This window comes from Limulus polyphemus, unplaced genomic scaffold, assembly GCF_000517525.1.
Source record: "Limulus polyphemus unplaced genomic scaffold, Limulus_polyphemus-2.1.2 Scaffold611, whole genome shotgun sequence".
In the NCBI taxonomy this organism is placed as follows: domain Eukaryota; kingdom Metazoa; phylum Arthropoda; class Merostomata; order Xiphosura; family Limulidae; genus Limulus; species Limulus polyphemus.
The window spans coordinates 349,071-369,566 of NW_013666221.1; the positions used below are offsets into that span (position 1 = coordinate 349,071).

The 20,496-nt window shown below is 33.3% G+C and overlaps 1 protein-coding gene across 1 annotated transcript; it reads left to right on the forward strand.

The window, feature by feature from the left end:
- The first annotated feature begins 941 nt into the window (after positions 1-941).
- On the forward strand, positions 942-19,631 carry LOC106459453 (serine-rich adhesin for platelets-like). The gene is made up of 10 exons (XM_013919076.2): positions 942-2,928; positions 4,207-4,395; positions 4,908-9,842; positions 10,059-10,186; positions 10,774-11,044; positions 13,997-14,134; positions 14,531-14,606; positions 15,106-15,152; positions 17,342-17,598; positions 19,020-19,631. Exons 1-10 carry the CDS (start codon positions 942-944, stop codon positions 19,197-19,199), a joined length of 8,208 nt encoding a protein of 2,735 aa, XP_013774530.1. The 3' UTR covers positions 19,200-19,631.
- Positions 19,632-20,496: the final 865 nt, after the last annotated feature.

Below are 20,496 nucleotides of genomic sequence, written 5' to 3' on the forward strand. Positions count from 1 at the left end.
AGTATCGGAAATGAAAAAACGAAAATATGTTGAAGAAAAGTATGATTTGAATTATTCTTTCAAGAAAAGGAAACTTCAACAAATTAACACACACGAAAATGATGCGGATTATGAAGATTATCAACACTTTATATCTATAGAGAGCAAAGACAAGCAAACAAACAGCTACAAAACAATTGCTGCAGTGACTTCTCCGAAAGAAACTTCAAGTCTCGGTGAGTTTGATTGTTCTAGCCAAGTGAAGCTCATAGTCGTAATTTAACTAAATACAATTTTCATTTCTAACTCATTAAATTAAAACACAATAAATCATTCTAATATATTTAATAAATTATTGTGCTATTCCTTAGAAATAAATTGTCGACATTTTTTCAGTTGTTTCTTTATTAAACCTATCAAAAAATAATTATTTTCAAAGATACTAAAAACAACAAATTTATTGGTTACGGAAATTTGCAAAAAATTATACAAGGGACATCTGACAAAGTTGTCTCTAATTTTGAGCTGTTAGACTAGAGTGCAGGCACCTATTCAACAGCACCAACCGCCAGCTCTTGGACAACTCTAATCAAATAAGCGGGTTTGAACGTGACTCCGAAATGGGATTCACGTTCGACCCACAACACCATTTTGCAGTTAGATCTCTGAGGTTTGTGTGACTTTTATACAAAAACAAATTCGATGATTTGACAAAACCTATAATTATTACACTTAGGACAGAAGGAGGGACTGAAGAAGAATTTCCAACACCGATTGACGAGTCTCCCATTGACAGAATCAGTGTTTTAAGAAAGAGAAAGAAGGGCCGAACTGTTATCCGCAGAATTAAACCTTCTGAGGGTAGAGTAAATAATAAACTCCTAAGAAACAGGCCTGTAATAATAAGAAGAACTAGGCTAAATCAGGTTTTACCTTCACTAATTACAACACCAGCGCACAACATGGATTTACAAAGAACATTATTAGATGTGGATCGTATTCTTCCGTTAAATAATTCAAAGAAAGAAACAGATGAAACTTCAACTCCAAAAAATGTAAGACGCATAATTCGTTTAAAACGCCCATTAGGACGATCATTAGGAAACAAACGAATTATTGTAACCAAAAGGTTGCTTTCCAAAATACCATCACAAAATGCTGTTTCTTTACAAACAAGGAAACCTAGTTTCGGTAGAGATGTCAATAATGAAGAGAGTAGTAATGTTTTGGAAGTCGAATCATTTCATAATTTTTTTTATTCTACTGCTTTACCTCTGACCTTTTACACCACGTTTACTTACTTTACGACATTTCTTCAAGGAACTATTCCTCTTTACACCAGCAGAGAAGCTGTGCGATCCAGTATTATACTACAGACACCAAGTCCTGATATAGTGAGCATCATTCAAAGTCATTCTGGCTATAAAACGGTTCTAGGAGATAAGAAAATTACACCTCTTGGTTCTAGATCCCGTGAAGGAACAACGACTATAGTTAATCTTGGGTCCAGAGTTCAAGTTTTTAACAATGATATTCAACGTGCAGTTTTCGCAACACCATCTGCTCAAACATTTGATGAGATGCAGACAGTAAATTTAAACTACTTAGATTCTATTACTAAGACGTACTATACATATTTCACTTATTATTACACGTTTTATAATAGTTTTGAGACCCAGAAGTCAACTCGTAGTGAAATCACATCAAGTACACTAGTACCAGGTGAAAAGTTTCTAAAATACTCTTTTGTAAATACGATAGATAGCAATGGCTTTCTTACTGTTGATCCAACAAACCGTGTAGTAAATCTCGGATCAACAGATATAGATGGCACAACCACACAAATTCAACTTGCGCTTCAAACACGCCTGAAATTGAATGGAATTCAAAATGCTGTTCTTGAGACGGACTTGTTGATAGCCACACCAGAGCCATCTAAAACCACTAGTACAATTTTACCATCAAACAACGTAAACGACGTCATTGGCTCTTCAAAACATGACTATTCCTCGTTTGATCGTGCACAGTTACAAGCGTCATACTTTTCAGTTGAAGATTCTAGTTTCTCAAACCATCATTCTCCTGTACTTGATGCTACGCCAAAAATCCCATCCACAGAACAAGCAGATGTTACTGCATTAGCCGACAAACCTAAGGTACGTGTGGTCACATCCATTATACGACGACCTTCTGGTTCTTTGAGAAGTCGAACATTTTCCCAAAGGCCGGGTGTGCGTATTAGAGTGAAACCTGTTACTTCAAAAGCCAGAACAACTACTGACTTCACAGGCTCGGCTCAACCTAGTACCTTAACATATTTAGATTCACGTCTGAGTAGCAGTTTATCATTCTCAACAAACGTTCTTGTATCTTCATCAGAAAATATATTAGCAAACGCAGAATTGGATGAAAATTTAGTTAGTGATATTGAACAAACATCTCCTAATATTGTTCCAACTCCTACATTGACTTCATCTTTAGATAATTCAATTGAAAGCATACCCACATTGATTACATCTGAAACAGAAACAACATCTATGTCCAGAAAAAGATTAAAAATCACAGTTCGAAGACCTATTACAGGTATACAATCGAGTAGAACGACTACAAGATTTGTTCTGCCGTCTCGACTTGATGTCACACGTCGACCTAAGTACTATGTCGTTACTAGAACCAACCCACTTGGTATTGTTCACCCATCAGTAGGGCCATATGGCATTAAAGTAAGTAGAAGGTTTAGACCTTCGGTTATCAAAGAACCAATTTTAAGAACTGGGGTTGATGGTTACACTGACAGTTCGAGCTTACCACAAACAGTGAAACCGACTGAGGCAGTTGTGCTTACATTCTTCACGACTACCACCTTCACCGTTCCTTATACAGTGGGAGATCAAACCCTGTACACAACCGTGGAGCAAACCAATTCACGAATTGTGACCCAGCCTGTTGGTAAGTATTTATCATATGTTTTTGAAAATTATTAACTTCAAAGTAAAAAAAAACAACAAAGAAACTTATTTGTGAAATTTGAGTTAGATTTTACAGCTTTCTTGCATACAAACTAACTAGTATAACAATTTATCTTGATAAAATACCCATACAAAAATAAATCTAAATATATTCTATAAAACAAAATCCTACAAATTTTCTAAGGAAAAACACTCAGGTTTGACTTTTAGATAACCTGTAGAATGTATTTAAGTAAACCTAAATAATATCTGTAGAATATCTTTAGGAAAGTGGGATATTTTTCTATATCTGTTCTAAACGCTTCTAAAAACATTATATAGAGAAATTATATTGAAGTTCCGAAGATCTTTGAAGACATTCTATAAAACGATTCTTTTGGATTTGATAGAATTCGATTGATTCCGAGAACATTCTATAAATTAAATTGTCTTGATTTATTATGAAAAAGTGATCATAATTTTAAGTTTTCATAAGACAATATTTTTCATGGTAACAAAACAATTCTGATAAACTTATTTACAACATATGATACATCAATATTTAGGAAAGCTATGAAAACAAATGACACAAAAATCATTAATTACCTTCCCAGTACAGCAGAATACAATTTAAACTCTTCTACCATCTCAGTTACTGTTGTTTCATCTGATACACGTGTGATCCTTGATCAATGATTAATTATATACTGGATCAAAACCCTGGCTCTTCCTCCAGATGTAAGTAATGTTTATTTACAAATTACAGTAAATACCATGCATATAGGAACTATCACACTATACAGCTTTATTCCACACACACAATAAAAAAAAACTTGTACAAACACCTGCTGAAATTAAGTATAAAATCGTGATAAACATTCCAAGTCTATCAAACTTTATGGAATTGCTAAATAATTATATTCTACAAGGGTTGTATACAGTTTCTATATAATATAAAACTGATAGTGTACTTACAGACTTAAAAGAATAACTCAGAATAAACTTCAGTGTATATGAATTCTATTGATAATTAATAAATAATCACCCAATTAAATAAATGCTGATCGATATTAGAGATTGTTGTTTATATTTTAATTTTTGATAATATGTATTTCTTCGATAACTTATAGTGGCATTTAACTGTACTGACAATTACGGAAAACAGTGTAATTTTTTTGTGTGCAATTTTCATTAAATAATACTCTTAATATAATTATCCATATGTTGGAACTTTCATTTGGACTTGTTTTGAATTAAGTAAATTTCTTGATTTGTTTAGGGCAATCCTTTAAATTTGAAGTTACGCCATCTCTCAGCTATTCTACAGTATCTAGACAAAGTGTTTCATTTGTCGACAATCTTCTTAGTAGTTCTGCATATCCTAAAATTTCAAGCTCCCTTTCTACTGAGCTAACTTCAAGTTCTTTTGTGAAACTAGATTCATTATCGTCGTTTTTAATATCGTCAGGTATGTATGTAATAATGTACTGTAAAAATTGCAAACCAAGTTTCTTCATTGATTAGAAAACAATATTTGTTATATTCGAAACAAGGCATTTGGTTGCAGAAGATAACATTTCTTAATGGACCTAAGCACTGAAATTATTGTAACCATTAAAATTACATTTTCTACATTGTTTGCTTTATGTAATAATTCAGTTTATGATGTGCAATCTACATAACAGTTACTACGTTACTAATAAGAATCGGCTATATAGAAATATGTTATTTATTGGTAAGAAATCCAGAAACAAGCCCTAAAATATTTTCTAATGAATGTTTGAAATGAGCTTAAAGAAAGAATATCTTTGGTAACGAAAATACAAAAATAACTTAACTAATAATTACTTTAAAGCCACGTTTAAATTAAAAATCTAATTTTTAACAACCAACATGTATCTTGGTTAAATATTTCCAATACACTTTTTATCACTTGATTTTAGAAAATTACTAAAAAATCATATATGTTTATCTTATTAGGAACAGAGAATACTATACCAACGTTTACACCCGAAGAACTTATTGAGCTTCAAAGGTCCGTCAAAAATGCATTGAAAGCTCCCTCTCAATCACCAACCACCACAATTTCTGATGACCAGACACTTTTAATAACCGGTGGTTTAGATGGATTACCGACAACACAGTTTTATGACCCTTCGTCTACGCCCTCTGCATTGGCCGAAGCAGTCGAAACAGTGAATGCCATTCTAACCGAATCACCCGTTGTTGACAAGGTTGCTCACAACTTAGAAACACAGTACACTACTTTTACTCTTTACACAACACTTTTCTCTGGAAGCTCTACCATTACTTCTAGTTTTGAAAAGGTGGTTTCTAACGTTATTACTCCTTCTGCTTCAGGAGAACTAACTTCTTTCCTCACTTCACCTTCGTTTAATACTCAAGTATCTAAAAAGGAACTAATATCTGAGAAGTTTTCTAAGTTGGTAGAAACAAGTGAAGTACTCAAAACTAGCACTGTCTTTAGCACCTCCACCTTCTTTGCTACACTCTTCAATGGTACAAGCTCATTTGTGTCGCCAATAGAAGACGTCCATTCTGAAGTCTACACTATTACTGAACTCACTACTTTCACTCGAACACTTGGTTCAACTTCTTTGCCATCTATTTCGGCTTCAATAGCAACTAAATCTTCCAAACCTGTAATACCTACTCCAGTCTACTCCACTGTAACAGAGTACACTACATATACTAACTTTCTTACTCTGTTCCAAGAAGATTCTTCCATAATTTCAAGCATCGAAGAAGTTGATTCTAATGTATACACCATTACATTGCATGGTTCAATTACAGAATTAAGCACTGCAAACCCAGCGACATCACATAATTCCACACAACCAATACCTATTAGTAGTATATTGGCTCCATCCTTTAGCAGCTTCTTACCTTCAACTAGCACTTTCTCATCTTCTGAAGACAGTTATTTATTACCTGCTGTGATATTTTCACCTGCTGCCGAAAACACCTTGAAAAAGAGCTCCACAGTGTTACCCGCATCTATACCTTCATCATCTCCCACGACAATTGACATTCCTGATACATCTACCTTAGTTAGCAGCACTTCAGAAACAACGGAAGAACCTGAAATTGTAATCACAAGAACCACAACTCAAACAATTTATTCAACTAATACCCATTACGTTACTCTGTTTAGTGGTACGCAAACAATATTGTCCTCCATTGAAGACGTACAATCCAAACTGCTAGCGACAACTGTCACAGAGACAATCAGAGGTTCCATCACCCTGAATCCTGTTATTACGAGCACCATTAATAAAATAACATCCAGAACAACAACTTCAGTTGCTTCTAAGACAATCCCTACAGAATTACTTGAAATCTCTTACCCTAAACTTGTACCGTCTTTACAGACGTATCTTACCACCTATACGTACTTCACAACGCTGAAGAGTGGTACCAACACGATTGTGTCCAGCAAGGAAGAGATAGCAACTTCATACATCACTCTTTTTGTACCAGAATCGTCTCTTATTGAGAGCAGTGAGCTTAACGCGGACTCTATAACCAAACCATACGTGTCTTACAGAACCACGACGGAGTACAGCACCTACACATTTTTCACCACCTTATTTGATGGTGAAGACCAAGTTACTATTACAAATGAGCAAGTTATTCCGCAAGTTAAAACATCAACGATAACTGTATCACCTGCAGATTTCTCATCCATAACGCCAATGACATCGTCCGAGAGTGTATTGACTTTTTACTCCACTTACACATATTATACAACGTTTGTAACTGGAACCAAAACAACAATTTCTTCTAGCCTAAGCTCAGTCACACAGTTTGTAACAATGCACCCAGCTACAAGTAAGGAAAAAACAGGATCAAGTTCCTTATTAGTTGAGCCATCACTTCCTGTAACTATAGACGCTGTGTCCACTATTACCGACTCACTAGAAACTGCGGTTATTTTAACTAAAGCGACAACTTCAACACCTAGCACTACTAGTGCAGAAAACTTTGGAACTACTTTTAGTTCCAGTAACCCTACTTCATTGGTTGTAAGTAGTGAAACGGCGGAAAATTCTCCAAGTATGGTAAGTCTGAAAGAATCCACTTCTCTAATAACAAGCAGTAGTGAGTTAGAAGACATAGTAAGTATAGTTACTATAGTATCCACTGCTGTTTCAACTGAAGAGGCTACTTCGGAAGTAATAAACGCTTCTTCTACAGAAGAAGAAACTTCTTCCGTGCATGTAGAAACAAGAATTTCTGTTCAGACTAGTGTGTCTGTTGATAGCAACGTAGCATCACATTTAGACTCTAGTGTGGCCACCAAAGTAGAGACTGTCACTAAGTTAGAAAGTAGCTCTGTTGCAATAGCTGACGAAAAACAAAGTGTAACACCCACCTTTAAAAACGCAGATGTGTTGCTTATTTCTAGTATTAAGCCTTCAGAGACTGAAGAACTGAATAAAAGTATTATATCACCGGTTCCAATCGAGGAAAGTCCTGTTGTTGAGATTAAAAAAATAATAACTACAACAGAAAAAAGTAGTGATACTCTTTCTTTTAACAGCGGAACTTCCACAAAAATAATTGGTGGATCAACTGTTGTTTTCTTTACTGATTTTATATTACCGGGTCTTGAACAGCCGTCTTTGAAACTATCTGCCACACCTTCGATAACTGTCGTCTCAGAAGATAATGACTATAATATTTCACTAGGACCATCCACTTTTGTAATTCCACCGAGTTTTATTGATCAGGAAACAGATCTCGTGAGTCCAGCAGGAAACATTTCGGAGAATACATCTGAAATGGTTGTCATTGAATCAAGTGGTTATGTAGAAAATGTAAATGAGCTTTATCTATCATCAGCTATTTTAGATGACTTAAGAATGCATAGTAAAACATCAACTGAAGAAGAAGATGACATTCAGTCAGGGTCAGTCATAGATTTGTCAGACCTTCTTGGAGGAAATGCCAATATAGCTGGTAATCTGGCAGAGGCAGTGAAAGGTATTTTACACAAAATTAATATTAAAGGAGGTGATGCAAATGAAACAACAGAGAATATCTCAAGCCTGGGATACGACGAAAGTAAAACGGAGACATCTATAAGGCCTAGTGAGAGTGAAACAACAGAAAACATCCCAAGCCTGGGATACGACGAAAGTAAAACGGAGACATCTATAAGGCCTAGTGAGAGTGAAACAACAGAAAACATCCCAAGCCTGGGATACGACGAAAGTAAAACGGAGACATCTATAAGGCCTAGTGATAGTGAAACAACAGAGAATATTCCAAGCCTGGAACATGACGAAAGTAAAACGGAAACATCTATAAGGCCTAGTGATAGTGAAACAACAGAGAATATCTCAAGCCTGGAACACGAGGAAAGTAAAATGGAATCATCTACAAAACCTATTAGTACTGTTAAAACAATAAATCCGACTGGAATACTTTTAGGGACTTTTACCAACGAGAATATTAATCCTAATTTAAAATCACAAAGCTCTGATTTGTCATCTTATGAACAGAAATCTTATGATAGTCAAGAAACACAAATCTTTACAGGAATAAAAACAATATTTTTTGACCCAACAGCTGTTTTTGAAAAGACCACAAAACCAACAGTTTCACTTGATCCTTCCAATTCCGAGTCAAGAAACGAAGACATGCTGAAATCGCAAGAAAGTGTTAGAACTGTTCCTGGACGTATTTCTAGTAAGATTGCTACGCCTGAAATCGAAGCAGGAATAAGTACATCTGTAATAACCGGTTTCAAAACTGTATTCATAGAGACTTCTATGAGAGATATTGAAGATAAAAACCCTTCTCAAAAAGAGATTCAAGCAGAATCCACAGCTCCTCTGGACATGCTAGATCAAGTTAGTAAGAAAATACAGGCTTTGGATAAAACCACAATACTTGGAAGTAGTTCCACGCCACTCCCACTTGATTCTGAATCTAGTAGAAATGATTCAACGCCTACTTCAAATGGGCAAATAATCATAACTAAAACTTCAACAGGAGCTAAAACAATATTTTTCCCGTTCTTTGACAAAGATAGTCAAGCTCCAATGCTTCCAGAAGAAGAAGACAATTCAAGCGCTGATTACACACCTACAAGATATGTTACTAGTCTGGAGTCCTCAACACGAACGTTGATATTAACAACCACTAAGATATATTATACCAGAGACAGTCCACTCACCATAACATCTGTTTTCACTACCACAATTCCACCACGTACTTTTGTGTCTACTTTAATTGGTAGCAAGACAATTCTGGGCACTTTGCTCGAGCCGACAGAGTCAGTGAAGTTTGAAAAATCAACGTTAGCCTCAGAGTCAACGACCAAAGTTACTACAACAACACTCATTTTTAACTCCATCACTACAACAGTGGTTCGTACACTGGTTCTCCGAACTGAAGATTTGATACCATCTACAACGTCCACCTTAACTTCAACCACTGCTGTTGTGAATGTATCAAAAGAAGACACTGGTACTAAAACGTTTTCAACGGATTCGACCACATCTAACCTAAAAGGCAGCATTTCGACAACGGCTAGATCATTTGAAGCTTTCACAGAAAGAGAAGAACAGTTTAAGTCTATATCAAGACAGCCAAAAATTTTAACAAAACCCGAAAATCTGTTAGTAAATCTCACAACTGAGCTTACAGGATTAGTTCCTACATTGAGACACCCGTCAAACCCACTTATTACTTCTGACGCGTCCTCTCCGTCTACGAAACTAGCAACTTTGGATAGAAAAGGTTCGAAGGAAGAAAGCGCACAAGAATACTGCATTCCTCAATGTGATCGAACAAAGAAAGAACAGTGTAAGAAGATAGAAGACACTTGGTCATGTGAATGTGGACCAGGATTCGCTCGGACAGAAACATCCATGAAATGTGAAGGTAAAGTTAATAATATCCATCAAACACAGTTTCTCTTATTTTATTTTATTTTTTGTAAGAATTCGGATGCTTTTTATTGTTCATCTGTTATTCAGGTTCACTATTGTTTTTTTATCACAGCGATTTCTTCTACAGTTCTTCAGATATTAAATTACTAGTGAAAAGCTTGTAATCAGTGTTATCTTAATATTTGAAAGTTTTGTTGTTTATTTTCAGAGGTGAACAGTTATGTTGTATTGCTACGTTTGGCGAAGATGAAGGACTCTGCCCTTACCTACAGAAATGAGTTGTCTAACACTGCATCTCCAGTATTTCAAAAACTCGCCAAGCTGGCGAAGAAAGGCGTACGTATCTGATATGTTAGGTATTCTCTAAACGTTCTTGTTGAAAACAACACATTATTATAGAACAACTCTAACAACTGCCTTGCTTTCCATTTTAGTGCTTTTTCTATGACTATTTCCCTTTTACTCTTATTTATCCGAAAACAAGTGTTTGACATTCAAATATTAAATTAACAAAAATGACAGTTGTTTGAATGTGAAGAACACTATTGCAAGCTGTGATAAAATACATAGACATTTATATACTGTCGTACTAAAACTAATATTATTGCTAGTTTCTGTTGTCCTAACAATGTATTTGATGCTCTTTCTGTATTTTGTTCAATGGAGACTTTGTTTAGAAAACAATCATGAACCTATGTAGAGGTTTATGATTTTTTACTATAAAAATATCATAAATACTATCATAAAATACATAACAAATTTGTCATTATTCAAATTATGTACAATGAGGATCACTAACGCTCCAACTTAAATAATTTGAAGTTATTTATTGCTTTCATTAAAATCGCAAAGTTTACGTAAATGTTGTTACTAAGATCCAAAGTAATAACAGGTATTTTTTTTTTATTTTTTACACCTGATAGGTTAGTCAAGCATACAAAGATTCTAGAATCAACCAGAGTTACGTCAATGTTGACGTAAACAGCATTAGTAACATCAAAAAATTGAATATGTCAAACCACATGGACGAAGGTGTTCTGGTGAACTTTACAGTTCGTGTTAAACGTAATTCTTTAACTGACGAGAAACTCTTGAAGGAAGAGCTCTCTCGTTCTATCGCAGCGTCCAACTACAGTGTTGGAAACACGGAACTTTATGTCAGTCCTTTGGTACAAAGTGTGGAAAACGTCCAAGGTTGGTAAAGAAAGAAGTTCTATGTTTTTTCTAATTCATTCAACATTTTTTCGGTGTTCTCCAGATTTTCTCTTTTTACATGCGTATATTTCTCTAGATCTAAGTATTCAAATAAAAACCTTGTAAAGACCTGCAATAACAGATTAAAGCGTGTTGCACGCAAACTCAAATGGTTGAGTAATCTTGGAAGCTCTTTGAAACGCCTAAATTAAATAAAAAGGTCATTGAATTTAGAGTTAATAGAAAACATTGAATTGACCTTAAATTGAATGACCCTTCTTGTTATCTAAATGAGATATAGAGTAAAATGCATAGCCATTCTTAATTTTGAACTGATAAATTTGGTGGAATGCAGTTATTCAATACCACCCACCGCCACCTGTTGAGCTACTCATTTTCTGACCGAATAGTGGGCTTTAAAATACAAAGTACGTTTTTGTTACAATGGGACGCGAACCAAGATTCACGGTTCGGGCACGCTAACCACTAAGGTCACGACCAACCCGTGGATCAAAAGGTCTATGGTTTAAGTCCGCAATATGAACGTATTTCACATTTCCACTGACTAAGTGCCTTCCCTCTGGTCAGCAATGCCTGAACTCTGGAGCCTCTGGCCTGATGGTTTAGCACCATGTGTTACATAAGGTGAAGTTCGAGTAGAAAATAACAAATATCATACTAAACATAACTGTTTGGAGATTGTTGGCGACGGGTGATAATTGAACTTACTTTCAAGATTGAAAAGTTGTTATCACACTTAAATTTCGTTTCGCGAATCTCTTATTCTTACTTATTATGAAATAACTCGTGTGTTGTCAGTGTAAGCTATGATATTTTGAAAATTAAAAAATATCAAAGTAGAACTGTGTTTGATATTTTATATCAATATTTAATACATCACAATATGTTAATACTTTACACAATAAATATTGTATATATATATATTCAGGTGAAAATAAAACAATATAATCTAAAGAGATAAGAATAAAACCATATTAACGTTACGAGGATATTGAATCTATTCCTATTTGTACTGAATATATTTCATATCACTAGTTATTTATTGTTTTCTAAATATGAATTCCTTTTCCGACATTGGGTTATCAGATGTATTTTAAATCATGTTCGCACAATACACTTTTGTCTTTATTGGCGGCTAGAAATTAAGCTGTATATTTTATTATTAAAAGCAACAAAAACAGTTAATATATAATATGAATACAATGGCTAATTTTTTAAACCTTGCAAAAATGTATTTTCACATCAGGATATTAACGTCTAAAAATAGGCAATATGATACAATAATGGTTCATATATATAACGTGCACTTAATCATTCAGATGTCTCATTTTCCCTTGTGAATGAATGTAAGATTGGGCAATATTTATAGAAAACTTCCAGTATTAATAATATTTATATTATAAAGATAAAATGTAATTCATTAAAATTACCGAAACATGTTTAGAGCACTTACAATCCCCTTCTTTAAGTTATTATAAAGATAAAATCTAATTCATTAAAATTACCGAAACAGCTTTAGAGTATTTACAATCCCCATTTTTAAGTCATTATAAAGATAAAATATAATTCATTAAAATTACCGAAACAGGTTTAGAGCACTTACAATCCCCTTCTTTAAGTTATTATAAAGATAAAATCTATTTCATTAAAATTACCGAAACAGCTTTAGAGCATTTACAATCCCCATTTTTAAGTGGCAATGCTCAATGATTTGTTTATAATTGAATGAATGTTCAGGTAATGCTTGGGCAATCACCACTTTCAAACGATAGTGATCATTGTGATCGAATGAGTTAATGAAAAGATAAATGACAGTATCGAAATACAGATGTGTTTTACGTTCGCATTTTATTAAACGGATTCTTCAATTTTTAATCATATCAAAAATGTTACTATTTAAAACTGAAATATTAGAAAAAAGTACATTTTCTATAAATGTTTACTATTTTTTTTTTCTAAAGTAAGATTGTAAGTGATAAGCAAAAACAATATAGATACAATGAGAGTGTATTATACGTTTTCAAATTAATATACTAAGCATATTCCATAGGGGAGATACCAACATACAAAGTGCATAAAATTTTATGGTTGATAATGCAAGAGAGAATTCGATATTTTGCCTCCTCCCCAAGTCAGTTTTACATAAATACCGGAACAACAGTTTCCCCTAATATTTCTTTTCCTGTTTTTAACAATTTTATCGCCCTATAAGAAATATATTTTTAGAATACGTGTGCATGTCCAGTGATAAATGAATAGGTACTTGTTTACATTTAATACTTGTCTTTGAACTGCATATGTATTTTTTCTTTTTTTTACCTAGTAAATAAGATCTTTTTATTTTACGTGTCAAAATATTTCAATCAAACTTAAGATAATAATAATAATGTAGAACATAGAATATAATGTTATGTCTCTCATAAACTTTACATTGGAGACATTGGGTGCATATTGAACACCAGGCTAAAGGAATATTGTTGACTCCCATGCCATGTATTTGAACATTTTCATGATACGGAACACAAAATTTCAAAATTTCGGTTTTATAGCAAGAGAAAATATACACATATGTAAAAGTAAAGAAGCTATCTTAATCAAACAGTTTTGTTTGTTTGTTGGTAAACACAAATTACAAAATTAGCTATTTTTCTGTGCCCAACATAGGTATTGAAACCCAAATTGTAGTGCTTTTAGTTCAGAAACTTGTCACTGAGCCACGGTGAGGTGGAGGGGGGGGGGCGAAAACCAATTATAACATCTAATAAATAAAATGTTTAGGCTAAATTTGTACTTATCTTTAATCACGGTATTACAACACAGTGGTGTATTTATTGTGCCTTGTTGTTAATGTGTTGTATTATCAGCTGATGTTACCATGCAAAAATAGTGAGATTTATGTTCTATCTTTAACCACTTTACCATTTTTCATAGATTTTGACGAATGCTCGGAAGGTTACAATGACTGTGCAACAACAGCTTCGTGTATTAACCAACCTGGAACATTCACGTGTCAATGTAAGAAGGGGTATGAAGACCTTGATTCCGACCTACCGGGACGTATATGTTTAGGTGAGACAAAATCTATTAACTTTAAGGAAATGCGCTGATTGTTAATCTGGTTGAATAGGGTACATGCGTTAAACATCTGTTAATCAGCAAACATTTAAAACAAACATACTATAATAGTAAAATAATTAATTTTATGTTCTAGAGTATGATAAACAAATGATTTGGGTTTATATGATACTAATAAATGCTTTAGCTACTAAAATGTATTATCATAAAATTTATTTAGTAAAACACAATATTTAAACTTTCAGTCTGTTTGTTGAGATAAAATAGTTATTTTTCATAAAGTAAGTAACATTTTATATATAGCACTATATAGAACTACTGTATAGAAAGCTTTATTCAGTATTGGTTAGTTGTTACCTAAAGATTTCACGAATCCACTTGATATTATAGGTGAGATCAAAGGCTGCGATTATTGTAACGGTCGAGGGGATTGCATCATGGCCGATGGAGGTGCTAGAATTTGCAGGTAAAATAAAAAGAAGAACCCGGTATTATTTGGTCTTTATTTCATATTTAACTGCATTTAACCATAACTCGAGGCTTACTATATATATATATTTATTTATTTGTATGTGTATATATCAGTAATTCTTTCTCTGTGTTTCATTTATATGAAGTTCTAAACATGAATTATTTCCTAAATGCTTTTATTTCATTCATATGAAACTATTCTGTATATGTAGTATGATATCATTTTTGTGTTTTTCACTTATATAAAAATATACTATATATACGTATGTAGTATGATATCATTTTTGTGTTTTTCACTTATATAAAAATATACTATATATACGTATGTAGTATGATATCATTTTTGTGTTTTTCACTTATATAAAAATATACTATATATACGTATGTAGTATGATATCATTTTTGCGTTTTTCACTTATATGAAAATATACTATATATATATGTCTGTGTTTCAGTTTTATGAATATGTTGTAAATGATCTTTATATTTATCAGTTGTCATCGAATGTATTTCGGTAGGCGATGTGAGGTCAATGGCCTTGGTAAGTGCAGTTTTAATATTATATTTTTCCATTAAATAAAGAACAAAACTTTTATCGATTTAAATGGAGTTCACCCAACGAAAGTGAAGAGTTTTAAACATTTAATTTTTTGCGATAAAACGAGCTGTATCTAAATGTTAAGCCTTTGTATTCAAATACAGTCAGCGGCATTTTACATTGTATACAAACAACTTTGTAATAAATACATGTATGTTATGTCAATACTGGAAACCACACTTAAATAGTTGTTTTCACATGTTAACGTCCATGATAGCCTTTGAACTTGTAACGCTAAAGTCCGGAGCTCAATTCCCACAATGGACATAGCAAACAAAGTCAATAACACTCTAGACTTTAAAAAATCCAAAACAAGTTTTATCTTTATCTCCTTTTTTATATGTGAATGAGATTGTGTATGCTATCTTTACACAATTCTCATCCCTGTGAAATTGTTAATTAGCATTTTCTTCGGATAAAGTGATTTTGTTTTACGTGTATTTTAGGTGATACAGACATACTCTTTGACATTTCAATTGGATCGTACGAGATCCTTATGTTTTCGCACTTTTGTAACGATGATGGGTTTTTCCATATTTATTACTATAAAAACATTTGAATTTCCATGTGACATTGGTTTGTTATATCCATACGAAATATATATATATATATCGATTTATAATGACAATAATGTTTTCCTTTTAAAATAACATATGCCCCCCAGTAGCACAGCGGTATGTCTGCGGACTTACAACGCTAGAATCCGGGTTTTGATACCCGTGGTGGGCAGAGCACAGATAGCCCCTTGTGTAGCTTTGTGCTTAATTACAAACGAACAAAACAAAAATAATATATAAAGCTATTCATGATAAACTTTTCAAAGTGTAAGATTGTCAAAAATTTTGTTTCTTCCCGTTATTGACCATTATTTATTTATAAGTTATACTTTAATGAACTTTCATTTTTCTTAATAAGCACACCCACAGTAAAAGACGTTCACTATGTACCAGACGAATACCTGTCTGTAGAAATGAGCGTCTACTTGAAACAAACCCAAAATGCTTAATATAAACTTTGGTGTCAAAGACCGGGCGCGTTCACCTAGTTAGCGTGCTGGATCCGGGGAATTATGATTCGTGTTTGACACCGAAAAAACAACATGCTCCGTACTTTGGGGCAATAATTTAACTTTCCACCATTTTGGGCCTGGCATGGTTAGGGCACTAGACTCGCAATCTGCGGGTCGCGGGTTCGAATTCCCGTCCCACCAAATATGCTTGCTCTTTCAGCAGTAGGAGCGTTATAATGTGACGGTCAAATCTCGCTATTCTACTAGAGTAGTTCAAGAATTGGTGGTGGGTGTTGTTGACTAGCTGCCTTCCCTTTAGTCTATCAGTTAAAAATGGGGACGGCGCAGGTAGCTTTTGTGTATCTTTATATAAATATCATAAACAAGCAAACTGTTATCATGTTATATTTTCAATGGCTTGTAGTGTTACCTTGATGCCACATGTATAACATATGACATTCGTAACTGTTACACCTTTTTAATTTTTTTCCTTAGTGTTCAGATGACCCGAGGACAATCCGAAGAATATCACTGAAATATTTGTATTTGAAAATAGTGTCTACATAATATAAAATTATTTTGTGTGGCTAGCTTACTACTCTTACATTTTTTTAACGAGTTTTGGGTTTTAAAACTATAACTTTGGACCATGTGTATCATACGCATTTAAAACTTACCCTCTGTTGAATTCTTGCCGCATTGACGATATGATATTCGAATACTCTGTTATTGTCCTCATCAGTTTGACAATATCTTTGAAGAATGTATTGTGCAACATTGTAATTGTATTTTTTTCGAACAATATTCCAAATCTTCTGCTATGGTTATTATTTTTATATTTGTCAAATAAGGGATTTTTCTCACAATTTCTCAATCAGTGTGGATGCTACAAATGGCATCATGAAATAATAATAAATCCTGCTCACTCTTGCCGTTATTACCACTAATAGTATTCGAGATAATATCAAATTATACGTTTTACTTTCGACATAATAGCTATTTTTGGAAGCTTTAATTTCCCTGCTACAAATATGTTGAATCAATTTAGTACTGTAACATTGCAATTAAATTGATCTTTCGCAAAGATATTGTACTACAAAATCAGTTATGTTTCATATTTCAGTGTTAGCCATCGTTCTACCCGTCGCTGTCATCTTGCTTGTTCTACTTAGTTGTTGCTTGCTGTATTGTTGTCGATGTTGGCGCCACCAACGTCACAAAAAGGCGGAAAAAAAAGCCATGATACGAGCGATGGGAATGAATAACGGAAGCCCTGTTGAAGGCATCGTAGATAAAAAAGCTATGATCCTGGATTCCTCTAGTGATATCAGTGTTGATCATGGTATTCGTCACCCATACAGTTTCGACGGTCCTTATCAGGTGATGACTTTTAATTTTTAAGACTTTTTTACAGCATTTCTTCTAATATTTATAAGTTATGATTAATTGAATTTATAGTATATATTGTGAAATAGAAACGTTATCAGTTTTAGGTTTTCCACGAGATAGAAGTGATGAGCTCATTCTAAGAAAGTAACTATATTGGTGAAACTAATTACTAATTCAACAGATCCAGCTAACACAGCTATGTGTCTTATCTATCTCTGTCTTAAAACTTAATAGCTATTTTTCAAAGACTTCTGAGTTGAAATAATTAATTTGGTATATACATATTAGTATTGAAGTATGCATCTATATAGGCATATACAAATAATATACACACACATACAAATATCCACATTCATACACATTAATATATGTTTTAAATATACAAATATTATATGTTAATACATACACATATTTCCCTATGACAACATTAATAAATAAAAATATATATAAATTTTGATAATATTTCTACAATCGATTTATTTTGTGTTATTTAAAACAGTAGCAACATATTTAAAATACAGATTGTATTCGGATTATACTACTTTAATAATAATAAACTCAAATTGTAAAATCGGTCTTTTACTGACTTAAGCATCATAAAAATTTCAGGTAAGTATTCTTCAAAAACCTTTTTTATATTCTATAATTAGAGTAAGCCCTAATTTTATGTTTTGTACATTTTTATTTTAAACTTACTTTCTAGATCATAATCCTCTACATTTATTCCTAATATAAACATTTATTATAATGTGTGTGTCAAGAAAATGTAGCATTATTAATTATCAGCATGTCTGTTTCTTATTAAAATACGTTTAAACATATTTAGAATTTTGTATGTGTCAAATCGCAAAACATTAAATTTAGAATTTAAACTTTTTCTAGGCCTGTGTCAAAGATAAAAGTTTAGTAACTGAGGTTGAGAATAGAAACCTCCAAATTACTTAACTAGAACCCCTTATAGTGGACAATCTAATGGAGAAGAAAATTATATTAATATCTTGGTTAGAGAAAGTTATCATTAAAACATTTTTTTAAAAGTCAATATTTCATAACTAAGTACAAGAAACTGTAAAACCAGCTATAGCTGTTTTAACATGGGACAAATTGAAGATACTACCATATGATCGAAGTTGGGGCAACGGTTACAACTCACAATTCTCATATTTCTTATGCAAAATAAGAGCGTAAGTTTTAACACATCAGCCATTAGTAATTTTAAAATGATCATTATAAAACTCCTCCTCATTTCCTGCTAATCCTTTATCCAAATTGCCAATGAGGCTTTAAAGTTGTAATTAACCTACAAATGACTCTACGAAAAAGCTTACTTTCCAATGAGTTATATAGCTATATTTACAGCCACTATATTAGAAGCAGAAAATCTACATAACATAAACCTTCTTTGTAAACAGCTGGAAGACAGTACCTTACCGAAGAAGAGCAGTGGAAAGAGTGAACTTAGTCTAGACCGGAGTCTGTCTACCGGTTTTGCCGTCTCACCAATGGTCATTCCTCGCGCCAAACACCACGCCCAGCACCTTCCCAAACAGCTAAATTATGGGGTGTATCAGGGGCAGCTATACGCTTGGTGAAGCAGACTCGTAAAGATGTGTACAAGTCCCTCCATATTGTGCAGGCTGCTTCCTCGAGTTGAAAAAAAAATGTTCAGCGTGATGTAGTTCAAACATAATGAGGTAGTGTTTGCAAAGCGTGCAGCTATTGCATATATATATATATAAACCACATAAGGTACTCAGATCTTCAATGTGAACAGACTTGTATCATATAAATATTTGTATAAATGATCCGGAACTTGGACAGAAAAACATTCGATGTTCCGATTGTATCAGACAAGTAACGCCATCTATCTATATGATTTTTTATAGAGAAAAGTAGATAATGTTTGGTAAGTTGAATTATTCAGTGCCACAATTTTTCTTTCACTAATTTTAACAACCAGATCAGGTTTTCAGGTTCTTTCTTTTAGATAATAAGGATTACAGCAATTAACGAAGAAATTTAGTTTGAGTTTTACGTTGTTGTTTTTTATTGGATTGTTCTGAGGACTAAAATAAAGGTAAATTTTAATATTTATTGAATGTATTTTGTGTGTTATTTAGAGCTTGGTGTTTAAAGCGAAAGCAGGATAACTTCAATCTAACGAACTCATCCCCCGGTGGGACAGCGGTAAGTTTACGGACTTACAACACTAGAATCCGGGGTTCAATTCTCCACGATGGACACAGCAGGTTACTCAATGTAGCTTTGCTCTAAAAATAAACAAACAAACAACGAAATATTTAAGTCATTTCAATTACAAGATGGAGTTATACAGGGTTCGATACTTAACTCACTGCTCTATATCATTTGTATCTATGATATTTCCTTCCCGGCTTTAACTTCAACATACACGTCTCAGTATGATGAAGACGTGGCTATTTGGAGTACGTCTCGCGATCCCCTACAGCCGCTTCAAGACTTCAGACTTTTCTTTGACCATACAATAATCTGGTGCGATACATGACGTGTAGTTTTTAATCCTATTAAAACACAGACTATCCCCTTTCATAGAAGCATTGCTCGTAAAGGAAAAAAACCTGACATCTGTTAAACTTAAATTGTACAATTCCTTGGTTAAATTTACAAGTATAGTCAAATCTCTTGGAATAATTCTCAACAATAAACAATAGTAATTACAGTTTCTTTTCAGGCACATTGTACTACTATATTAAGAGTAAGAAACACAAAAACCTACGTTTTTTTGGTACAATGACAGGTAAATTCTTTATTATTAGTTACAGCCGACTAGTTTCATCAGGGTTCGTAACTGTGTTAGCGAAATTTGTTGACTGTAACTAATAATAAAGATTTTTACATTTTATTATACCA

Excerpts from the sequence above, each read along its gene's own strand:
- LOC106459453 (XM_013919076.2), top strand. The coding sequence starts at position 942 with ATGGATTTACAAAGAACATTATTAGATGTGGATCGTATTCTTCCGTTA. Across the intron at positions 14,135-14,530 it reads ACCGGGACGTATATGTTTAG|GTGAGATCAAAGGCTGCGAT; the intron begins GTGAGACAAAAT and ends TTGATATTATAG. Across the intron at positions 17,599-19,019 it reads GTTTCGACGGTCCTTATCAG|CTGGAAGACAGTACCTTACC; the intron begins GTGATGACTTTT and ends CTTTGTAAACAG.